The 24,282-nt window shown below is 58.5% G+C and overlaps 1 protein-coding gene and 1 long non-coding RNA gene across 2 annotated transcripts; one reads left to right on the forward strand and one right to left on the reverse strand.

Annotated features, from left to right (window-relative positions):
• The first annotated feature begins 609 nt into the window (after positions 1-609).
• On the forward strand, positions 610-4,545 carry LOC132526447 (uncharacterized). The gene is made up of 3 exons (XR_009542576.1): positions 610-1,343; positions 1,892-2,011; positions 2,491-4,545. It is a non-coding gene; the product is annotated as an uncharacterized LOC132526447 (long non-coding RNA).
• Positions 2,727-22,446, reverse strand: ADAMTS8 (ADAM metallopeptidase with thrombospondin type 1 motif 8). Its single transcript, XM_060160787.1, has 9 exons — positions 21,391-22,446; positions 13,727-13,966; positions 12,791-12,926; positions 12,140-12,307; positions 10,868-11,169; positions 8,708-8,891; positions 6,163-6,335; positions 5,864-6,039; positions 2,727-3,915 (listed from the first exon to the last, which is right to left on the reverse strand). The coding sequence occupies exons 1-9, from the start codon at positions 22,444-22,446 to the stop codon at positions 3,345-3,347; spliced, it is 3,006 nt and encodes a 1,001-aa protein (XP_060016770.1). The 3' UTR covers positions 2,727-3,344.
• Between the last annotated feature and the right edge of the window lie 1,836 nt (positions 22,447-24,282).

A 24,282-nucleotide genomic window follows, 5' to 3' on the forward strand; every position in this document is an offset into this window, starting at 1 on the left:
GGCCTAAAATGCTGTCGTCACAGTCTTCGTCGCGCTCACCCCATCTCGTGTTTGACTTTGGCCGTGTACTTAGTAATCTAGCTTCAACTCACCCTAGAGGCGAGAGGAAGTGACGCGACTATGGCAGGAGAAATCTGGAAATCTGGAAATCCAAGGATAGCACTAGCCTCTGGTAAATTCCATGTTTCTGGTCACTCTTATGGACAAACCATTCCTAATTCCCCAACAGCCATGGGTGCCCCGCTGCTTCCCGGAGGGGCTTGGAGATCTGAGGCATAGCGTACAGAGCCCAGATCGCTGTGGGCTCGGGAGCCTCTTTCCCCGCGACCAGGTGAGACTCGGACTCTGGGGGACTCAGGCCGTGTGTGAAGGCCTGGCGCACAGCAGAGGTACCACCTCACTTCACAGGCCTGAGAGTGAAGCTGTGACAAAGCCACTCTATCTGTCTGGACCACACAGAGATATCACAGCAAAGCAAAAGACAACATATTCTTAAGAACATTCCTCTTGTTCCTGTCCTTTTTGTTTGTTTATTTGTTTGTTTTGGTGGTGGTAGGAAGGCTTGGTAAAAATGAAGAGGGCTCCAGGGGAAAGCAAGAAGAACTAATGTTTGGATGCTAGGAAGGAGGAAAAGTCCTCAGTAAGAGGGTCCACTGGCTAGAATGCCCAAACACGAAGGATCTAAAGCTAGTGGACGTCATCAGAGAGCAAGGTGTGGAGCTGGTGGGAAGACATTCCCATCACCCCTGGGAGAGAAGGGTGGTTTACTAAAGCGGGCCGGGGAACATGCTTCTGTAAATTCACAAAGCCCTCTGGTCCGCTACAGGAGAATAAAGGGCAGAGAATAAACCCCAGACAAGGATTCACTGGTCTCGCGGACAGAGGTTGGAAATGGACTTCGATGCTAATGTACCACCTTTGAAATATTTCTGGCGGGAGCTCGGAGGATCAAGAGGAATGACCAAGTTACCTGCTGAGTCAGGGCTTGTGGACTTTCGCAAGGAGGCACCACTACCGTCTCTGCGAGGAACTCTAGCTGGAAAATGCAAGCTCTCAGCAGAGGAAATGCAACCTTCCCTTCTCTGGGCTAGAAGGGTGGTCGTGGTAGGCTGGGGGAAATGATGGCGTGGTCTCTCTCTGGTAGGCAGATCTGTTTCCTGAGTCCCTGAGCTGCAGCTGTTGAGTTTCCAGACACAAACAAGTACGTATTCTGTGAGCCTCGCTGAGGCCACACAGCAAGGAAGAGCCAAGCTGGATTCCATTCTGCTTTGCGCATCAGCAGCCCAGCTGCCAGCTGAACTCCAGGGCAAGCTCTGCGCCTGGTAACGATGCAGAGGCTCTAGGTACGGCCCAGCTGGACTGGCCTGGGTGGTTAATGGGGACACACCTGGCCTTGACTATTCGGGGGAGAGTGAGAAATGGAAGGAGATGAAGGGTTGCAGGAACATACGATCCATCTCAGTAAAGCCGGTTCACAGCGAGGACAGATCTGGCTTTCCTGGTCGTCAGCAACGTGCCAGTGTGTGTGTGACCGTTTATGCTGAGGTAAGCCCGGCCTCCCACTCACTAAAAGCCGGCAGTCGGGGAAAAGGGGTCCGCGGTGTCCACGGCCACCGAGGAGAGTGTGCACCACAAGACGACCAGCTGAGGGCACGGTAGGGGCTGACATCCCTGCCTGTTTGCCCTGCCTGTGTCCCAACGGCCCGAGTCCTCCCAGTGGGCACCTTTTCCTCATTTACACAAGGGCTCCGTGTAGCATCCTCTCTGCCCAGGCCACTTTTTACTTGAAGGGGTCTTGAGAGAAAGCTAAAGGGAAGGACAAGGGGGGTGGGGTCAATGGTGACAGGAAAAGGGACGATGCAAATTTAGATATTTTCCTCCTTTTCCCTAGAATGTCATTTCTTGATATCGTCTGTTCCTTTTCGCCCACTATGACCAAGGACTGAGCTCCCTCTACACCAGACCATATGGAAGTCGAGCTGGGGGCTTCATCTGACCAGGAAGAGATGAGGTGACATGGAGGGAAGATGGGGTTTGGGAGGCTCTCAGGCAGGTTTCAGGTGGCTAAGTGGGGAAGGTCAGGCTATGTAAAAGGGCTGATTGGGACAGTTGCAACTCGCCTGGGTCAAAAGAGTTGTGAGCTGGGAATGACATTTGGCGTGGAGAGAAGGAGCTGAGGTCATTGGGATGATGTTACTTGGAAACAGGTGCAGCATTCCTCAGATGCGAGGAGAATCTTGTATCTCTGCCTGGTCAGTGTGTACATGTGAGGATGAGGACATATGCAGAGTGGCGTGGCATGGGCTTTCTCGGGAATAACGTTGTATTACCTCAGAGCTGGAAGTTTCCACTAGAGCAGTGGTTCTCAAAGTGCGGTCCCCAAACTAGCAGCCTCCACGTCACCTGGGAACCTGTTAGAAATGTGGATTCTCAGGCCCTGATCCGCTGAATCAGAAACTCTGGGGTGAGGCGCAGCCATCTGTGTTTCAGGCAGCCCTTTAGATGACCCTAATGCCCACTGAAGTTTGAGAACCACTGGTCTAGATTATGCAGATAAAGACTTGCCTGAATGACCTGGATTCAGCAGACGTGAGAACTCGGGGGAGGCCCCAGAGGTGCCAGCTCCCCTGGCTGTGCTCAAGGTGAGCCGACCTAGTTTTAGCCTCTGTCCTTGGGCCCTGGGTCCCCCGCTCTTTCCGAAGAAATACCGAACCAGATCAGACCACTCCACTGGCGCAAGATCACACTTTAGTTCAGAGACACATTTGCATAAATACTTGAAATGGATCCACCCCTGCAGGTGGGAGCCTGAGAGCACGGGGCTCTCCACAATCCTGTGACTCGCAGCCCTCCAGGCGATGGGTTTAATACTGAAGACACTCCTGGTCATTTCTGAAGAGAGTTCGGGGTGCAGCTACAGTGCTTGCTTTGACACTCACCATCCACCCCTACTCCACATCTCTCTTTGACTAATTTTTTCCCCTCTGAGGTAGATTATTTAACGAGGGAACCAAGTAGAAATAACTTTTTTCGTTTAACTTTGTTAGTCCTTTGCAAACAGGCTGACCGAGTCTTCTTTTTGGGTCCGTGAGAGCACTCTTTACCTTTTAACCTATGCCCTCTACTTGAACCCAAGCAAGGTCCAACCCACTAGATAGTAGACATTAGCATCTGTGGTCTGTCTCCTCTCCTCTCCTCCCCCCATGGATTCATGCCCAGCTGCAGCAGTGGGGGGCCTGGGTAGGCAGGCCACGCCACCCCCAGACGTGGGGTCACCGTGGCGTGACCCTGGTCTGCACCCCGCGCCCCGAGTCCATGAGCATAAGCCTGGCCCGCCCGCCGGATCACGGGGCGCACGGCTGGCTTCCGCACGGCTTGGCATCCTCAGGCTTCAGAGCCTCGTCGCAGGTGGTGGAGGCCTGGCCTCCGGGGTCGCGGCACTCCACCGCCCGCCGCTGCCAGCCGGCCCCGCAGCTGCTGGAGCACTCAGACCAGTCTCCCAGGACCCACTGCGCGTTGAGCAGGGGCTGGATGACGTTGGTCGTCGCTCTCTCTTTGCTGCTCTGTATGCTGAAGTTCACGTCGTTAGGGACAAAGAAGGTATACTTGACTTTGGGGGGAAAGAGCTCCCCAGGGGCTGTCAGGAGCTGCACGGTCAGGGGCTCAGGCAGCGGCCAGAAGCTCTGCAGCCGCTCCAGGGAGGTGATGGAGCCGCTGTACTTGAGGATGGTGCCCTTCACCAGGATGTCCTGTTCCACGGCGGAGATGGCCAGGTTTCCATTGAGCAGGTACTGCCCGTCGGCGGTCTTCAAGGCCAGGTAGTTGCCGTCGTTCTGGATCCCTGGGTGGCTCCGCTGTTTCACGTCGATGTTAGTGGCGCCGGCTGGGATGGTGACGATGTCATTGTAGCCATAACTATGACAGGAAGACACCTTTAGGACCCGTGGCTCCCCAGCCCGGTACTCAGGAAGTCAGCATGCAGGGACTGGGGGTGGGCAGACAAAAGTCTGCAAGCAAATAAGGAAGTAGTCGCCCCAAAGTGCCCAGTAAATTAGCTGCGGAGGCCGACAGGAACACTTGGTACACTGGGACTTTTGCTTGGCCTGGGAGCTCTATCTCAAATGTTTGGAGTTTAGATCTCAACAATAGCACAGAGGGGAAGGCAGCCTAGAGGGGGCGAACGCTGAGCCGTTGCTGCCAAACCTGGGCTCTTGGCTGAAAAGAGATCTCAGGCACGTGCAGCTCCTTGCAGTGGTGTAAACTTTGGCCACTTTCATCCCAGAGCTCACACCCATGTGGACAAATCTGATCCACACAGCGATTCCAGAAGCTGACCAGACGGACGCCTCACGCCACCTCCTAGAGTCCATCAGGTGCTGGTATTTGGTTATCGTGGCTCTAGGGCAGGGCGCAGGGCAACCCAGCCTGCTCTGAGGAGCCTTCTTCTGGGCGTGCCCAGCACCATGAGCGGGGCTGTCTGGGGTGCTGGGATGCTGTTTGGGGAAAATGTTTCAACTTTATCGTGGGTCTGGGGCTTTATGTGGGATGGAGAAACCTTAATTCTTTTTTTTTTTTTTTTTTTTTTGCGGTATGCGGGCCTCTCACTGTTGTGGCCTCTCCCCTTGCGGAGTACAGGCTCTGGACGCGCAGGCTCAGCGGCCATGGCTCACGGGCCCAGCCGCTCCGCGGCATGTGGGATTCTCTCGGACCGGGGCACGAACCCGCGTCCCCTGCATCGGCAGGCGGACTTTCAACCACTGCGCTACCGGGGAAGCCCAGCCTTAATTCTCATTCTTCTCTTTTGGGGTGGAAGTATTTGGCTTCATAGGCTGGGAGGGGAGTGAGGAGGATTGAGGAGCACAGGCACGCTGCTCTTTGCTGTCCTTGCCTCGCGCCCACTGGGCAGCTGAGAAAGGACCCCAGGCCCCACGTCTAATGCCTGAGAGAGCTCTGGGAAGGGACTCAATGTCTGACTGTCCCACACCCCGTGCTTCTTTTTCCTATATCCTTTGAGTTTAAATTTGAAAAGACTGCTGAGTTGTCTGCCAAACAGGCGAATTCTGTTTTCTGAGGCTGATGAGAGGAGAGAGAGTGAGGGAGCCGGCTAGGGGTGCAGTGTGGCCGCAGGCCCTAGCCCTTCCTCCCCGGGAGGTGTGTGTGGGACAGGAAAAAACCGCCCGGGAATGGACAAACCTAGGCTCACCTCTGGCCGCCATGACCTACCACTGTGACCCTGGAAGAGTCATGTAATCTCTTTGTGCCTTAATTTCCTCGTCTGTAAAAGGGGAGTAACGGTCTTGGCCCCAATAGACTTATTTTAGGAATCCGTCAAGCCCACAGAAGTGAAAGCACTTGAACAGATATAGGAGCTTTATGAACGTGTGGCTTTAAGGGGTGAGAAAGCGTCTGGAGTTCTCAGATCCGTGAAGCCCCGAGGCTGCCAAGACGCCCCTGTGGGCCCCCATTTCTGAAGATCCACCTGCAGAAAGGGCAGGGCCCGCCAGATTAGGGTGAAATGTCCTTCCCACAGCAGGCCTGGAAGAGCTGCTTCTGGCAAAGGTCCCGGTTACTCAGTGTAGCTCTACTGCCAGTTGACTCATAGAAGATACATCCCTATCCATGTGGCCTCTGGTTGCCCTGAGAGCCGTCATCTCTGCGGGCCAGACCCCGGGCCAAGCGCTCTGCCCATCTCGTGCCTCGCCACAGCGCCTCTGAGATAGAGAGGATGCCGCGTTTTATGAAGAAACTGAAGCTCAGTGCTCCACGGGGATGGAGTGGCAGCCACAGTGCACACTTAGGCCCCTGTGACTCCAAAGCCCGGTCCGCTCGCGCAGCCAGGGACAGAACTTCCGGAGAGACCCACCTGGAAGGGTTGAGGGAACCGGACACCTTCCTGCACGAGTTGCCTTTGCCGCCGCACACGCCGCATTTGTCCAGCTTCCTAGGCGAGTCCACCACGTGGTCACAGCCAGCCTTGACACACTGGCCACGGACACAGATGGCCAGAGTCTCGGGCCCACACAGGGTGCCGTCGATCACCTGCAGTGGGGGAGGGAGGGGGCGGTCAGAGGGCCCAGTGAGCACTGACGCCGCCCACTCCTGGGCTCAGGCCAGGGGGCCTTCCTCCCCACCTGTGCACCTGAGTTCCAGAAGGATCCTCACCTTGGCTTCGAACACTTTGAACTCACTCCGCCCCCGGGCTCGGCAGAACAGCTTGCAGCGGTCCCGGGGGGACACCCCTGCGTACTTGGGGACCCACTGCAGCAGGTTCCCATCCACGTCCGTGTAATTGTAGGCATTGTACTTCTCACACTGCTGCTCCCTGAAGCTTTTCCCTGAAATGAGGGCGAGAGGGCATGGAGCTAACAGGCTGAGCTGAAGCAGGGAGGACCCCACGGGAGAAATGCCGAGGTTCCAGGCACCCTTCTTCCTCCCAGACTTGACCCAACCCGAGGACACAGGTCCAGTGTCACCTGGGCCCAACTTTCCTAGACACCGACCTAAGGCCTGACTCACGGGGCAAGGAAAGGAGCAGCCAGCCGCAGCTGGGCTTTCTGGGGAAAATATCTTCCCGTTTGGGGAGAATATTAATTCTGCTTTACAGATGGATAAATTTAGGTGGGGACGGGGGAACCACGGAATGACACGTGGAGTTATGTTTTTGGGCCTCTACTGATCGTGATTTATCCTGACCTCCGTGGACATGCGGCCAAAGGCTCCCAGATCTACGTCTCTAGTTCTGACCTTGCCTCTCCACCCCACTTGCTGTAATTCTGGGTCTCTCTGGGGGAGCTCCATTTGTAGATGCTGCAATTACCTCCAGCTCAGCGAGGCCCAACTCCATATGGTTTCTCCATATGAAGAACTGGCTGGATTTTCATTTGGTGATGCTACCACGTTCCAGCCTGAGACCGGAACCCTAGTATCTTCTGAATATTTGCGCATCCACATCCACTATTTCCAACCTGTCATTAAGTCCTGTACTCTACTCGGGACGATCTGTGATCTTAAATGTCTCCTTCCCACTGTCAGCATCTCGGTCCACTGCTCGCAAGCCAAGGCCTGTGGTTTCCTGCGAGACTTGGTGCCCAGCCTCCGACACACAGCCTGCTTCCTCTCCCGTCCCGCGGCAGGCTGCCTCCAGAACAATCTGTCTGAATTAAGACCTGGGTTTTTCCCTTCCACAATCCTGAAGTTAAACCCGCTCTTACTACCGAGGTTCTCCACGCCGGCTGCACATCTGCATGGTCTGAGGAGCTTCAAATCCCAGGTGGCCGTGCACTCCTCCTGAGATTCTGAGTCAGGACACCTGAGGCGTCTGGGCCTCTGTGTTTGGAAAAGCTTCCCTGGTGACCTGATGGGACAGCCAGCACAGAGAGCCTCCTGAGGCTATCTTAGCTTTTACACACCCTTGGCTGGCCTGGAAACGCTGGCCCACTCTGCCCAGCTGTGCCCTGGGGGGGGACCCTAGCCCCCATCGCAGCGCGTCCTCCTGCACTTCATCACCGTCTCAGCCCTCCGGGCCCCGCTCAGCCCTGGCTCCCCAAGAAGCTTCCGGCCAGGCCAGGCCTCTCCTCGCTCTGGATTCCTTGTCGGTCTGGGGTCTGTGCCTCACAGACTGACCTTTAATTGCTCTGTAAAAGGGGTTTGGATCTCTAACAAGATCCGCACGTTCCCTGAGGACAGAGAACATGCTTCTTATGTCATTGTAACACCTATTCCAGTTCTAGCCACACAAGAGGCACCAAAACACTCACTGACTGAGATGGCTGGTCCCGGTGCACCTGAAATCCTGGTATCGCCCATGCTCCGTGTCTACCTCATGCCTATGTTCATCCCCCTCCCCTTTCTCTCTCTCTCATTCCCCCAGGAACGCTTCACCCGTGTGCCAGGCAGACCCTCACAGTTCCAGGGCAGAGTTTCTAGAGCTTCGTGCCGTCACTGATCTTCCTCATCTTGCAAAACTGCAGAGCCTCCAGATTCCCTCATTAGACACCATTCCAATGCCAGTGCGCCTCTGCGCTTGGGTGCGTCTCTCTGCTTGTCGTTTGCTGCCTGCCAATACTTCCTGGGGCTGCACAAGGGGAGCCGGATGGGATGGTGGGGAAAAGACCCGCAGTGGTTTGCTCTCACACCATCTGCTGCCCCTGGGCTAATGTGTGGGCTTTCTAGCAGGCACTGGGGAGGACGTCCCCAGGAGAGGCAGAGGTGGGGCTGCTTCCCAAGAAGGGGCCACCAGGCAGTTACCACGCTCCAAGGGGAGACGGGCAACTCTTCTCAGGGGGAATGTGTGCTAGGGTCAGATGCAGAAATCTTCCCTCCGCCCTGAGCTGGATGTTGGCTGGAAAGATACTGGAGGTTTGGCTCTGACCCTGGCTTTGGAAAACGCCTCCATTCTGCATACAGACGAGGGTTCAGACGTTATCCTAGACGCCCGCCCCTCTGCAAAGCCCTCCCCCAGCTCTAATGAGTAAGTTTGGTTGGGAGTGACGCCCTCCATCTCCGCATCTTGGAAGACCAGGGCAGTGTCTCTCCTCGACTTTGCCAGGCTCTCCCCGGACAGGGAGAGCGGTCCTGGGTCGCCACGGGCTGCTCTAAACCATTTATGTCTGCACCCAGGAAAGCTCTGCGCCCGGGAGATCCCCGCAGTCCTCTGGGGATCTGCTGCAGGCAACACAGCAGCTGCTCTGGCCGGTGTGGCGATTACCATCAGGGGGGCACTCCTCCGTGTGGCACGATTGGTACTTGGCTCTCCGACCCAGGCAGTATCTCCCTCCGTTCTGAGGCTCGGGGTCCTCGCACTCGCGGTGTGAAAACTGTACTCCTCCTCCGCAGGTCCGTGAACATTCTCCCCAGGATCCCCAGGGGGACCAGCCTCCATCCACCACAGCCTGCAACACACAAGGCTGCGCTGAGTGGGGAGCAGAGGGCAGGAGGCCTCGGCTCTTGGTGTGACCTCCTCACCTAGTTGCGCCCGTCCTGGCGCACGCAGTTCGGTAAACTGCCTGATTCACCTGTGCAGGGGCTGTGTGGCCCGTGCAGCCGCGGCTCCCCGATCGCAGTCTGTGCTGGCCTTGCTCGCGGCTGGCCCCCTGGTGTCTACAACAGTGCCTTGCCCTTTGTAAGGTGCTCAACAGGAGTTGCTGAGTGAAACACTTTTACGGGAGTAAGGTTGGGTCTAACGCAGCGGCTCTCCATCGGCCGGGACACGTGGCAGTGTTCGGAGACCCTGCGGTTGTCCCAGCTGGGCAGGGCGTAGGCTGCTGGCCTCGAGCGGGCGGCGGGCAGGGTGCCGCTAAACATCCAGCCACGAGCACGAGAGCCTCCCCAGTCGGGACGCACGCAGCCCAGATGCCACCCGTGCTGAGGCGGGTGAGTTCTGATCTAAAGGACTAAGCTCTAGGAGGTGTGGCCACGAGTCTGCCAGCTGCCAGGTCCAGGGGTAGGATGGTGCTGGGAAATAAACTAGAGTGGCTTCCAACTTTACAACTGACCCTGAGGGCAAGCCATTGCCTTGGGTGGGTTCGTTAAGTTTTCGAAATGAAAATAATTTTTAAAAAGTTGCAGAAGTCATACGTGCTCATATAAAAAATGAAAAATACAGGTGTAAAAAAGAAAGTAACGCTTACAAAATACCACTACCCAGATGAAACGATTGACGTGATTTTCATCATTATCCTTTTGTACCTTTGCTCTGACTATAGAATCATGAAGGTGCCAGGTTTTATTTTACACAGATATGATTCTGTCATATACATATATATATATATATATATATATACAGTATTTTATGATCTGTCTTTTCCCCTTAAAAATAGGTGACAAGCATCATCCCGTGATCGTTTTCTGGCCACCTTTCCCTGTACTGGGCTTGGCTGTGGTGCTGGGAAAGGTTGGATGGGCTCCCTCCCTGCCTCTCCCCTCAGGAACGTGTGAAGCGCACGCTATAGGACAGGGTTGGGAGAAGCTCAGTGTCGGGGTGTGGGCTGGGAGGGGGCTGAGAATGAATCCGTGGATCCCGTCCCGGCTCAGGCTTAGAAGAAGCATGTGGTTTCCCCGCCCACGCGGGCTCCCGGGCCTCAGTGCAACGGCAGCACCCCCGAGGACAGCCCTAAGGAGGGTGAGCGCACAGGCCACCCTGGTGATTCAGAGCTGGGCCGGGCCCAGGCTGCGAACCCGGTGGATGCTGTTTCACAGATGGCTCAGTGACTCGCCGAGAAATGTGATCAGCCCCACAGTTCGGATGTATTAAGAGCAGAGGGCAGAGAAGCAAATCATTTAAAAACTCTCCCTGGCATTGCCTTTTTGCCTTTCCATGCGAGGTTACTCTGCCAGGTTTTCTCTGCCTGGTCAGAGGTGACTCTGAGTCCTCCTTCCCTCCTCCTCGAGCAAGGAGTTCCCACAATTACTCTCACTCTCCTGACCCCTAGCTATGCATTCGGCTCCGCCGCGGGTAGGATGTGAATACCTTCCCCTCATTCTCGATTGGATGTCCCTCCTCTGCTGTCACGCTACCTGTTTATAACAGAATTCATAACGGCTTCTGTCTGCTGCGTGCCCGCGACTGCTCTTGCGCTGGAGCGTTCCACACCTAGCACCAAGCCTCACAGGCCTTCAAGTCGACTCCGCGGCAGCCCCACAGGCAGAGTCCCCCAAATGCCCGGAGCCCTGCTGACGTCATCCATCAGTCTTGAACAGCTCCTCTCGGCTTTGGATAAATATGCTTTGCTTTGTCCAAAGGTGAGTGATTTTCCTCATAGTTGCCCCTAGGCCCAAAGTCTCTTAGTTCATGTCTCTCAGGTGTGGTTTCCTCCTTGGAAACAGCCCTCCCCCTCCCTGTCCCGCACTCCCAGTGGCCGGCCCTCACCTTGGGCTTCTCTACTTCCTCCTCAGGCAGGCAGCTGCCATCCAAGCAGAGGCTCCCGGGCCCGCAAGGCGTCCCGTCCGCCCAGGGCAGGCTGCCGTTCTTCGTGTGGCAAAGGGGCTCGGCGCCGTCCACGTGGCACCAGAGCTGGGCACAGATGTCCTGAGCAGAGGTGTTGGGGCAGTGGCGGAAGCCCAGCCCAAAGATCTGCTTGCACTGCTGGTCCAGCTCGTAGAGGGCCCTGCGGCCTGGGAGGCCTGTGGGCAGAGGCAGGGCCGAGGTAGGGGCGTCCAGGAGACAGTCTCCTGTGGAGGAAGCAGAGAAATAGGAAGGAGGGGTCCCCCCCATCACACTCGAGGCCTCCTTGACCTCCGCCTACAAACTGTCAGCACTCAGTCACCCACAGACGCTCCTCCAAGTTTTGACTATCAGTAGCAAGTTTTTGTTTTAAGGGTTGCGTTTCCTTTGGTATCCAGAACATCTTACACGCAGTCAGTGTTTACCGAGGGCAGGCCAGCTAAGCGTAACACTAACCTAGGTCACAGTATAATTGCGGATGTAAATGGACTCTTTTTAAAATTTTTTTTTGTGGTACGCGGGCCTCTCCCGTTGCGGAGCACAGGCTCCGGACGCGCAGGCCCAGCGGCCATGGCTCACGGGCCCAGCCGCTCCGCGGCACGTGGGATCCTCCCGGACCGGGGCACGAACCCGTGTCCCCTGCATCGGCAGGCGGACTCGCAACCACTGCGCCACCAGGGAAGCCCCTAAATGGACTCTTAAAAACCAGGCCAGGAGAAATAAAACCAAAGTATTGATGTTGGACAATCTATTATTTTTGTATCAAGAATCAAGAACCAGTTGTGTTTTCACTGCTTTACTCAACAAGTCAGGCTGTCTTCACCAAGCACCTCGCCCCACTCCTTGCCCTCACGGGGCGCTTCCTGCCTCTCTGCCATTTGCACGCTACCCCTGTGATCTATCGCTCCAGCCAGAAGCTCCCTTCTCCCCTCTGCACGACAAAAATTCTTCCGTTCCTTCGAGCTCTGTTCGAACCCACCTCCTCCAGACAGACCTTCTCAGACTCCTCCCGCCTGCTCTGTGGGTTAATCTAAAGGGACTGCTGGAAGCTGGGCCACGGAAGGGCGTGCTCTGTGGAGTGGTCAGAACACTGAGCCCGGCGGGGTGGCGGGGACACAGCTCCTGAGTCTCTCCCAGGCCGAGACGTCTGCGCTGCAGGTGGCGGCCGCTGGCCGGGGAGGAGCCTGGGGGACCTACCGTGCCCGCCGTCCAGGAGCTCCGTGAGGTACATGGCGCTGCAGGGGGACCAGGGCAGCGTCTTGTTCAGGTGGACGAAGAGGGGCGCCATCATGTGGTGCTTGCCCAGGGGCCCGAAGAGCCGAGCACAGGGCTTGGAGTCGTCGTGGGGCATGCTGAGGACGTGCCCTGGGGAGGACGAGACCCGCGGTCCACCCAGCGTCGCCACTGCCCTCAGCCGTCCGCCCAGGGGGCAGAGGGCCTCTGAAGGCCTACGCGGTGCCAGTGCCTCGAGGGACCACCACGGCGCTGCACTTATTCCTCAAAGACTCTTCCCGGCCCACCCCGCCTGCCTCTCCTCTCCCAGGAAGCTTGCTCAGAGCTCCAGGAACACCGGGGTTCCTTTATTTTCTGCCGGGGCCTGTGCGGATTCACACTTGTCTCAGTCATTCGCTAGCTGACCTTCCAGAATCCTGACTGCTTAGCCGGGATGCGGCCCCACGGCTCTACCCGAGCGCTGGCATTTCCCTGGTGACCTCCGAGGATGGCCCCGTGCTCAGGGTGGGGGTGGAGACAGCACGAGGGCAGAGTCACCCTGCCGGAACGAGGAGGGGTGGCCCCGGTCCTCCCACCCGGTCCAGCAGCCCAGGCCTCTGGCGTGGCGAGCCTTACCGAGCTCGTGGGCCAGAGTGTAGGCCGCCTGCAGGCCCTCGTCCTCGATCACGGAGCAGCTCTTGCTGGGGTCACAGATGGTGCCAATGTCCGCCACGCCCAGGGTGTCACACAAGCCCTCCTTCCCGCAGAAGTTCTGCTCGCGGAGAAAGCGGGACGTGAGGACAGACACAGGATGGAAACCCTTCCCATTCCTGCGCCTCCGGAGACGCAGGACACGTTTTAAGTCAAATCCCTATTTCTCCCCAAAGGCCGTTTCTCCTTCTGTGTCGGCGTGTCCTTGGGCTGCCGGACACTCGGAAAGCTCGTCCCGGGAGGTGGGATAGCCTGGCGGTGGTTAAGGGTGTGGACCCCACAGCGAGATGGCCGGGGCCTGACTGCGGGCGCTGCCACGGGGTGGCAGCTCTGTGCCTCGCTTTCCCCAGCTGTAAAGTGGGGCTAAAAAATGCAGCACTCGCCTTGGGGTTGTGCGTGAGGCCTGGGGGGTGAGCAGGGTCTCCACACGTGATCACACTTGCTGGCCTTCAGGAAGCCATCTGTTTAAACCACACCAGGGAGATGGGCAGGCCTCCTGCCATTGGGGAAATCTTGAGGGGACCCCCTGGTTACCTCCACCGCCTTTAACCCCCACTGCAGCTGGACCTCCTGTCTTAGTTCCAGCTCCACATTGATCTCCGGGCAGTTTGAGCCCGTTTCCTCTTGTTATGACCTCAGCAGACAGCTGCTCACAAAGTTCTGGAGCAGAGCCCCCACGAATTCCTCTCCTTCCCTCGCAAATACCTCATACGTGTCCTGGTGACCTCCCCCTTCTTGTCCACGCACGAGGCTCCTGGTGTCTAGCTGGGGCCAGCAGGGGGCCGGTCCCCGTGTCTGGGCGGCCGTGGCCCCCTCGGCGCGCCCTCCCACCCCGCGGCCGATTCCCAGGGGCCCGCAGACCTGTCTGGTGAGCAGGATGGCCGTGTCGAAGTGCTCGGGGTGCCGATCGCTGGGCTGGTTGAAGCGCCGCTGCCAGCGGCAGAAGTTGCGCAGCGTCAGCCCGCCGTTGTCGGACACCTCGGGGCCCCATCTCTCATCCTCCACGATCAGCACCTTCACCACCATCAGGTTGATGGAGTTCCTGATGCTGGGGTGCTTGTAGATGTGGGCCGCCACAGACATCAGCGTCAGGACGTGGTTCTGCAGGAAGGAGGGGTGGAGAGGGAGGGGTAAATCTGGCCGCCGCCCGCCCCTGCCGTCACGCCGAGTTATGCCCCCTGTGTGCTGGGCATCGGTACACAGCACCTCGGTGAAGGCTCCCAAAACCCCCGAGGCCCTGGCATCACTTCCCTTCACTGTACATATAAGAAGTTCACGGCTCAGTAGGTGGCCCAAGGTCCCAGAGCTAGTGTGTCAACCAGCGTGTGAACCCAGAGCACCTGGCTCCAAAGCTTAAGTGTTTAACATCCTGACCAGCCACATGTGGCCACGGACATCTAAATCCATTAAAATTCAATAAAATTAAAATCCTAGCTCCTCTGCCACACTGGCCACATTTCAAGAGCACCAACGGCCATGAATGGCTCGTGGCTACTGCATCGGACTGAGCAGACAGAACATTTCCATCATCACAGAAAGTTCTTCTAGTGGACTGCACTGGTTATTCTACCTTAACCCTGACACCAACCGTCTCCCTGCCAGCCACGCATCCCCTCTCCGCCCTCAGCCCAGAAGCAATTATCTGAGCGCTCAAGGTTAAAATCCGTCGAGAATTTTCCTGATGTCTGCTGGGGCAACCCCTACTCTTCAGGATGGGAAAACTTTGCTCTGATGACCACTCCTAACAACAGCTCCTCTGCAGATGGTACACGTGTCACCTCATTAACTGCTCACAAAAACCCTGGGAAGTAGGGATTGTCATCCCCATTTCACAAACGAGGAAGTGGAAGTTCTCGCAAGTTAAATAACTTGTCTACAGCTGCGCAGCTCTTAACGCCGGAGCGCCAGCCCAAGCGTGTCTGTCTCTGAGGTCTACGCTCTTCTCAGTAAGTCTCCCAGGGCTTGGCCTCCTGGCTTCTGCCTGGACAGCCCAGAGGGTTTATTCCCCTCTGCCTGGGGTGGGAGAGAATCGGGTGGGTCGCTGAGACCCAGGCGCTCAGCCTCCCACTGCTTCCAGTCCCACCAAGGCCAGCTGAAGGAGTTGACATCGGTGCTTGGCCTCTGCCCCAACCCTGGGCTGCCAACTGCTCCCAAGGCTTTGGGGGAGGCCAGATGGGGCTCACTCTTCTGCCTCCAGAAAGGAGTCCTCTTGGATGACTTTGCAGAACAGGAGACGAATGGCGCAGAGGCCTACAGGCCTTCAGGCCTCCAGCCAGCCCTCCTCCCTGCTCCCCAGGGCACCACCTCCTGTGGCCTCTCTTTCTTCCCTCCTGTGTTTTGGAAGGTGGGAGAAGAAGGAAGGAAAGGAGGGTGAAAGGCTGGAGACAGACATTCCACGGGCTGAGGCCATGTGTGGGAGTTCCAGATGAATCCCACTGTTTGTGAATGGGATCTGTCTGTTCACCTCGCAGGCGACCAGCCAGATATTTTGTAAGTTAAGCCCTGCAAACAGGGGTTGGCAGGTTACTTAGTGTGTCAAGCACTCCAGCTATGTTTAGGCTGATGTAAACATCTTATCAGCAAAGCTGAAACTTGGCACCAGCCCCTGGAGTCGGATTCCTGAGGGAAACAAGCAATTACATCAGTATGCAACTGGGGGCGTGGGCTGAGGAGCACAGCTTTTGCTGGGGCCTACTTCCTCCAGGCCTCTCCTGCGTCCGGGGCCTCCTACCCCGGGAAGGACCAGGGGCCAACTCCGGGAACTTCTTCCGAGACAACCTGAAACTCTCCTCACAGGAGGCCTTCCTTTCAGTCCCACCTTCACAATCTCATAACTGGGGAGCTGATGTCTTACAAAGAAGATGTGAAGATGAGAGATGCCCCGAAGGCTCAGAATAAGGAACTGGAGACCTAAGGTCTCGGAAGGGTCTGGTTCCCAAGCTGCCTGGTCAGACTAGCAGAGGCCATGTGATGGGCGCGTCCCCGACGAAAACCAGAGGTGCACACGTACAAACTGCTGCACAAAGGCCGGCACGGGCGCGCATCCCGCCACCGAGGTTCTTGGAGTCTCCTTGCTTGAGCTCAGGCAGCTCATGGCATCTTCTCCCGACACCGAGTAACAACTGGGGGGCCGAGCTGGCTTGAGAGCCATTTCCCTTCCAGGAGGTGGGTTAGGCGGGAGGACATTTGACGGTCCTGGCTGCTTTCTCAGAAGATAATTCCCATCGCAAGAGGGCTGCCAGGACTGTGTGCGCCAGAGTTTCTGTTCAAGTCCCCAGTCCTGGTCTGGCTCACCTCCCCTCTGTCTTGCCTCACTGCACCTCACTGCACCTGTCTTGCCTCACTGCTCCTGGGGACGGGATGCCCTGCCACCATCAGCTCCTCTGAGGAACGGTGGCCCGGCTCCCTGTGCATCTGACAGCGCCCTGGGGGAAGGGCCACTGGGCCTGGGCGGGTGGGCGGCCGTGAGTCTGTGAGCCCCCGCTTCTCGGTCCATTTCCTGGTCCAAAAGGGCAGGCCTGACTTCCAGTCCCACAGAGAATGGGCCCAGGAGCCAGTCAAGGAGAAGGTTAGCTCGCTTGCTCTACCGCGCCCTGTCGATTTATACCTCCCTGTGCACTACGTGGGTGCGGGCTGCGGGCTGCAGCGGGGCCCCCAGCAGACAGCCTCCCCACAGCCAGGTCGGGTAGGTCAGAGCCCAGGGCCAGGCGGGCCGGGGTGGTCACACAACCCGATTCTGGAATGGCCCGGGGATCTCCTGCCCTTGGGTCTCCTTAGGGAAAGGTGGGCACTTTTCAGGGGGCCTCCTTCTCCATTGGCGCCCCCAGGACCTGGAGGAGCGAAAAGACACTCCGCCAGCTAGGCTGGGACATAGCCCTCTGATTCTCTGAGACACAAACAAGGAGATTCCTTCCCCGGAGCTCCCCCCACCCCCACCCCCCGTGCAGCCAGGGCCAGCTATGGCGGGAGTCTGGCGAAGGCTGGGCCCGGGCCAAACACACTTCCAGCAACTACTTCTCTTCAGAGCGTCATCCCTGACGCTGTGGGCCCAGCGCTCTCCTTGCAGCACGCCTGGGAGAGGCAGGGAGAGGAGGGGTGGTAACGTGGAAACTCTGCGGCCTCCGCAACGGGGCCATCACTCTCCCTTCTGGCATCTCTCTGGGGCCTGAGACTGCTGGGGAGGAGGGAGAAGCAAAGGGAGAGGAAAGAAGAGATGGAGAAAAGACAAGGTCCTGCACAGACGTCCTTCCTCCGTCCTCGTCCTCCAAGCAGCGAGGGGCAAGGCCACGTCGCCGAAGCACGCAGTTTTCAGCACCACAAGGGGCCCAGTGGACACAGTCCAGGCAGAGCAGAGGCTGAGAGGCAGGTCCTGGGCTGCCCTGCCCCCCTGCCCTGACAAATGCGTCACCCGAGGCAGCTCTAGCGCCAGCCACGCTTCGCCGCGCACCTACGACGTGCCAGGCTCTGGGTCAGGTGCCCTCCGTGTTCTACCGTCTCCTCCAGACACTGCCAGGACGTTGGTATAACTGTGCCTGTCAGGCTGGCGAGGAAATCGAGGTACAGAGGAATGGGTGGCTCGCTCAAGGCCACTCACGTCTATTTCCTGTCAAAGTCTGTGCTCTTCCTCACGGCACTGACTGCCACCCTCTTTGCTGCTGCAAGGAAAACTGCAGCACAGCCCGGACAAAGCATGCCAGCCAGCCAGCCAGGGTGCCCCTGATGTTGTCTCTGCCCAACTCCCCCCGCCGCCCCCCTCGGGGGGAGGGGGAAGTGGCGAATCAAAGACCGTTGAATACTAGGGGCTTCTCTTTGGGAAATACTTCATAGAGTCCATCCCTCTGACGGCAGCAGACCGAAGGGATGGAGAAGACTTGGTCTTCTGCCAGTGGGGGAACATACTTCACATGCACATTACGTGGCCTGTGGAGACTCGGGCATGTGTCTGTTTCTGTTATTATCCAAAACAGGACACTTTTCAGAGTGAAAGATGAGACTATTAATAATGATGCCAGAACGAACAGGCCTAGATGGAGGCTGTGCTGGGCAAGCCGGGGTACTTGGCCACTTCGGGTATTAGGGCTGGCGGGGGAGACATTTCCCCACGGGGCAAGGGCAAGGGGAGACGAAATGGCTGTGACTTGGCCCTTCCCGGAAACCACCTGCTAGTAGCCTGAATCTTGGGACTCCTCTGGTCTCCTCTGGGGGCCCTCCCTGCTCTGCAGCGAGTTCAGAAGCTCAGCCTGCAGCCGCTGCCCTGGAAGGACAGCTTCCCAGACCAACCCTGGGGCGCAGCACGGTCCCCATGCGCCCCTCTCCTGCTCCAGTTTCATGCAGGGAACAATTAGCTGCGGCCGGATGCAGACAGAGTTAACGGTCTCTTCTGAGGTGGTCCCTCCTTTCAGGACACCCCCTTTGTCTGAGCTCCTTAACTCTGAAACCAGAGAAGAAGGTGGGAGACGGGTCCCTCCTGTCCCTCCTGTCAAGGGACTGACTGAACTCAAGTGTACAGAGTCTGGAAGACTCAAGTGTACAGAGTCTGGAAGACTCAAGTGTACAGAGTCTGGAAGACTCCCCTGTCGCTTAGCAGTGAGACCAGCCTTGCGCGCGGATGATTCTTTCTCTTGGCCTCGAAGGCGGGTCCTTCTCAGGACCGGGCCTCCCTCTGTGGCTGGACGTCTTTGGGCTGCTGGGTTCAGTGACCCAGTCCCACAGCGTGCATGATGTCGGGGGAGCCAGGGCCTCACACCCTCCAGGTGCTCAGGAGGCGGCACCGCACTCGGGTGCTGGAGAGCTGGCCTTTCTTCCTCTGCCCCTTCACAGGCACTTCCACCCAGGTGCAGACTGAGCACACTCAGCGGGCGGCTTCTCCACATGGTGCTGAACTTTCCAGAAGACTCACCACGAAGCAGCCTCGTCGACGTTTGGGCTAGAATCGATTACCTAGTGCAGGCGCCCCGCTTCACAGGTGAGGGGAAGGCGCTCTTCACCCTCCTCACACACCCCCGCTGCCGGGACACCCCAAAGCTTTTTCCGTCCGTATGAATGTAGTCTCCAGGAGGCCCCTCGGAGAGTTACTAGTAAAGAACTAGGCTCCATGTGGGGAGGTGGGTCTGGGCAGGCAAGGTCGTGGGGAACGGGCCCTTGACATCCACTCCTGTCTTGGCCGAGCCAGGAAGCCCAGGCAATGGAGCTGAGAAGTTCAGGTCTGCTCTGTGGCATCTCCATAGCCTGTGAGCGGTCGGAGCAGAGGGCCAGGGGCCGTCATAGAGACAGCTGTGTCTCGGCCCCTGCCCCACCCCAGCGCGGCGACAGCAGGGTGCAGGCAGTGACGTGATGAGACCGAGGCGGAGGCGGCAGGGCTGGCCCCAAGGAGAGAGGGAGTCCCCCGCCCGCCCAGGGAGAGGACCTCAGTCTTCAAGGTGCCCGATGCCTATTGCGACGCGCTCTCCGGGCCCGGGGAGCCGGCTGCTGCAGAGGTGCCAGTCTGTGTGGTCCAGAAACCTGTGTGTGTGCAGGCGGAGCAGAGGGGGCAAGCATGCTCTGCGTCACCCAGCCAGGGGTCATACGAGGGTGGAAGTGCTCCTGGGTGGCTCTGCAAAGAGCAAGTCAACTTGTCTGGTGCAGCAGACCTGGGCAGAACCCAGCCCAGCCCCTGGCTTCCGTGGCTTGGGAGCCCTGGCGGCAGCAATCACGTCTGCTTTCAGATGGCTCTGACCTCCAGAGCTGCCGAGTGTGTGCTGGAGGCAAACACACAGCATCTGAAGTGTCTGGGTGCTGAGCTCAGAGTGAGATGGTAGGAAAACGTCAGGGAGGACATTCTGGCTCTGAAGACAGAAAGGCAAATTTCTCTTTCTGCTGCTGCTCTGTGTTCTTGTTGGCTTTCCTACCTCCTGGTTCTCAGGCAGCCGTCAGAAAGGAGTCGTGCGTGCGAGGGGCTGAGCCCCTCAGCTCTGGGTTTGCGGTGAATGTGCTTTCTGATGGAGCCCCTGGTCGCTGGAGCAGCCATCCTCACCCGAGACGGGAGAAGCCCACCGCCCTGCCGCCCTCTGGAGGACTTGCTTGCGGAAAGGAGTCAGGGAAGGCGGCTGGTACCTCCCCCTGCTCTCATGGAAGGCAGGGAAGCAGATACTCAGTCAGTGCAGACCCACAGTCCCGGGGGCGGACCGCACTGACGGCTCCAAGCCGCCTCCCTGTGCTCTGGGAGGACTGAATACCGGGACAGCGCACACGGAGCCTGCGGGGCTTATCGGCCCGGCAGCAGCCAGGGGAGCGGCCAGCTCTTCCCACCCTTCCATCTAGAATGCATTTCCCAGTGACTGCAGAGTGAGAAAGCTGGGGCGAGAAGCTGGAGGGCCGGCTGCACCTCGTCTAGACTATGCTGCACAGGGAATGCCGAAGCACTAGGTGCCCGCAACAGCTGGGCACAGGCTGAGCCTAGAATAGGGTCCCAGCCAAGACTGCCATCACCGAAAAGGCAGCAACTGAGCTGCAGCAGCGGCCAAGGTGCCTTTTTCAGGAAACTGTGACCGCTGGGCAGGTCACTTCTTCTCCACCGCGCACGTCTCTGGTTCTGCGCTCCCCCAGGGAGGAGAAAGTGCAGCCTCGCCTGGAACCCTTCCACTTCACGAGGTGTTGGGGTGTAGGGTGACACACACACCTCCTGCTGTTTCTGCACCGTCCTGGAATCTAGTGGGAAATGGCCTGGCTACAGGAGCTGTCCCCTGGAATCAGCTTTCCTGTCCCAGCTCCGTAGAGAGCTGTGTCTGGGCGGAGAGCAGCTCGGGCGGACCAAGGATAGTTCTGGCTCCACCAGGAACATTCACCAGAGGAGTTCAGATCCCCACCCCCTTCTCCTTCCCTTTTCCACTAAAGCTTCAGTTTCCCGGGCTGAGCCCCCAGGCAGAAATTCTGTTCCCCTCCCTTGTTGTGCTGATGCCGGCACTGCCAAGTTCTGCCAGGGCTGAGCGCCAGGTTGGCAAGGTGTCCGTGCCCCTGATCAGAACCAGCTGGGCACACAGAAGTTGGGCAGCCCCTTTCCAGGTTCAACTCCCTGCAAACAATGTCTTTTACTTATGGCAGCCTCAGTTCTGTAGGCAAAGGGAATCTTTCCATCCCAGCTGCCTCTCCCTGGGAGCCTCCCAGGTCTGGAGACAGCAGAGGGCGGAGAGGTGGGGGTGGGGTGGAGGTTCTCCCCAGATGTTCACTTATCATGTCTGTTGGGAGGGGCAGGTGTCTGGGGCGTGGGGGGGGGGCTTTAAAACCCACTTTCAGTTCAGGATGTGAGGGAGGGGGGTGAGCAGGGAGGAGGAAGCCCAGGACCCGCCCTCTAAGTTGGAAGGGACGCATGGGAGGAGCTGGAGGTAGCCCAGGTGTCAGGGGTCAGGAAAGGAGTTACTGGGCTTTCTCAGAAAGGAAAGAACCTTGTCTGGGGTGAGGAACGGGAAGGGTTTTCTCAGCGGGACGGAAAGGGAAGAATTTGGAGACTCTGGGAGGTGACCGGCGTCTCCGGGCACAGCGAGTCCTACCTGCAGGTCGGCTCCGTAGAAAGCAGCCATGGACGCATCGGCCACCAGCAGCGTTTCCACGAAGCGAGCCTCAGATACAAACCGCTTGGTCCTACTCGTGGCCCCCAGGGTCGGCGGCGGCTCGCTGGCGCCTTCCGCCTCCTCGTCTTTGCCCTGCTCGTCGTCCTCCTGCCTCCGACCCTCTCCCTTCTCCGCCTCCCACTCGGGCGCTCCCGGCAAGGGCTGGGCTTGGGCGGCGGCTGCGCGCCCGGGCCCCCAGCGCTGCAGGCGGTGCGGCTGGTGCAAGGAGCCCCCCGCGCCCTGAGGCTGGATGGTGAACTCCTCGCCGTCCAGCAGGAAGGAGCCGCTCAGCCCGCGGCACAGGCTGACGGCCGCCAGCGACTCGGGCTCCCCGTTCACCGTGCCTGAGAAGAAGCAGCTGCGCAGCTCCTGCTCGCCCCCGGCCGCCCCGCCGGAGCCCCCGAGGCGCTCGACCTTGAACTCGGGCGCCAGGAAGCTGGCGTCGGGCGCCAGGCGCAGCTCGAAGTCGCGGCCGAAGGCGGACAGGTGGAGCGCGAGCTCGCCCGCGCCGCCCGGCAACCGCGTGGGCACCACCAGCGCCGAGGCCGGACCCCCGCCTCCAGGCCTGGCCGGGGCGCCGCGGGCGAGCGGCGGCGGCGGCGGCGGCGGCGGCAGCAGCGGCAGCAGCAGCAGCAGCAGGAGCGGCGGCCACCGGGGGGCGGCGCGGGGCATGGGGGCTGCGGCTGCGGCGCGGGCGATGGAGGAAGCGGGCCCGGCGCGGGCAGGTGCTGGCGGCCCGGCCGCTGTCCCCGCGGGCAGGAGCTCGGGCGGCTGGCCGGCCGCGTGGCCCGTGGGCGCCTGGCGGCGGCGGTTCCCGGGCGGCCCCTCCAGCTGGCGGCGCTGCCGCTGCTCCCGCGCCCTCCCGCCCAGCCGATCGCGAGCAACTGGCGCCCCGGCAGCGTGCGCGTCCTCCGCCCCTGCCTTCTCCCCACCCCGGGAAGCACAGAGTGGGCTGCCGAGCCCTTCGTATTTATACTTCCTTCCCGGCTTTGACATAAGAGGTTTATTTTTGATCTCTCACTATTCCCGTTTCCCCTCCCCTGGGATCAGAGAGAGAAACTGAAAAGAGGGAGCGAGAGAGGAGAGAAAAAAAATTTGGATGAAATGTAAAACCAATCAGGAGTCAGCGGGGCTCGCTCCCCCGCCCCCCCGCCCCCCTTTAAGTGTCAACTCCAACTTTTTCCCCTTCGCTTACGCGCTCCCACATTAACTCCTCCAGTGCTGGACAGGCCCCTCAACCAGCGTCCTTGGGGAGACCCCAGTCGCTCCCTCCTCTGAGGCCAAGTGCCCGGGACATATACCCCAGGAGACCCTCACACCGGTCCCAGCGACAGTGTCACTTCGGGGATCCGACTATGCAGAAGAGAGATCTCCAGAGAAGGTTCCAGAGCTTTTCATTGTAAAGCAAAAGAGGGAGGCGAGAAAGGTCATATTAAAGTCACTCTGCACTTGGTGTTTTCACCCCAAGCTGTGGATCGGGGCAAGCAATATCACCTGGTTAAGGCAGCCAAGGACTTTGTGACTGCCTGGTCTGGGGCTGGGGGCAGAACCCAGCACGGGGGTAAATTACGCCAGGGGAGGTGGCAGCAGGGTGGAATCACGCCGGGGCAGGTAAGCACTTGGCGAGGAGGGCACCTGAGCTCCAGGGGCTTCGTGTCTGGCCCTGAAAACTCAACTGGAACAGTGCTCAGCTGCCCGGGGACCTCAAGAAAGGTGGCACTCCCACCCCCCATCGCACTGCCCATGGCTGTGGGTACCAGAGTGTATGAGAGTTGATTCATTCTGTCCCACAACGTCACCTCCCTGGGATGAGAGGGGCTGAAACCTGGAGAGGGGCATTGTACGGTCCTCTCTCAAGACCACAAAAAGCAGCACTGGCTGGCACCCCAGTCCTAATGGCACAGGTCTGGGCTGGGCCAAGGATCCTGTTCTCTAAGGAGTTGTTCTCTGAATTGTCAGTGTGGGAGATTCCTGGGGCTCAGGGCCTTGGCCGGCTCACCTACCCCAGCTGCCCAGTTCTCCGCCTGGGTTGCGGTGCCAACACAGTCGGGGTCACCCCTTCTTCATTTTAGCCCATTCCGCTCCCTCACCGTCTATGCAGGATCAGCATGAATGTGAGACTCTCAGGGCTTCTTACCCCCAAACAGGAGCCCCTCACAGACACAAAAGTTCCTTAGCGACTACAGAATCCCAGGGCAAGTCCTGGCAAATTCCCTCCAAGTGTCCCCTCTCTCTGCTTTCTCAGAAACACAGAAGGCTTTGAGTTAGATGAAAGGAAGGATGAGCTTTCTATCGTATCATGCTCCCGGGAATTCTTTCCTGGATAATTTACGAGACAGGAATAACTGGAGTGTTGGGGAAACACTTCCGGTAGCAGGGGGATGGAAAGAATGGCCTCTTCAATCCTTTTCCAAAAATGAGCAAAACACTTCATCCCAGGACAATGGTATAACAGCCCTGGGGGAGTCTGACCGGGGCAGGCAATGAGTAATCCCATTTGCCTCAGGCCTTTTGTAACACTGTGATCATCGGTCTTTGCTTCCTAGAGCCTAAAGTCCCCTATTCACCATCCCTCCAACCCCTGCCGCCCAGTAGAACTCCTGATTATCAATTGTAATTGGATCCTTACGTTTTCTTTCTTTGTCCTTCGCTGGGGAGGCAACGGTTGTGCTCGGTCCCCTTCCTCCCATGTGTACATTAATGGCTGCAGGTGGGAGATTTAACCAGACCAGGGAAAGTCTTGGACATCCTTGGGCCTCCTGCTTTCAGCTGGGAGGGCTCTGGGAGTTGTTGTTGTTTTTAGGTAGAATGAAATGCCTCCAAAGACAGCTC

Source organism: Lagenorhynchus albirostris, chromosome 9 (genome assembly GCF_949774975.1).
Source record: "Lagenorhynchus albirostris chromosome 9, mLagAlb1.1, whole genome shotgun sequence".
NCBI classification, from domain to species: domain Eukaryota; kingdom Metazoa; phylum Chordata; class Mammalia; order Artiodactyla; family Delphinidae; genus Lagenorhynchus; species Lagenorhynchus albirostris.

Bases quoted from the DNA above. Each gene is read 5' to 3' on its own strand.
- ADAMTS8 (XM_060160787.1), bottom strand. From the start codon at position 22,446: ATGTCAAAGCCGGGAAGGAAGTATAAATACGAAGGGCTCGGCAGCCCA. The intron at 12,308-12,790 runs GTAAGGCTCGCC...CGTCCTCCCCAG, and splicing joins CACTCTGGCCCACGAGCTCG to GGCACGTCCTCAGCATGCCC. The intron at 6,336-8,707 runs GTAATCGCCACA...CCCTCATTTCAG, and splicing joins GGAGGAGTGCCCCCCTGATG to GGAAAAGCTTCAGGGAGCAG.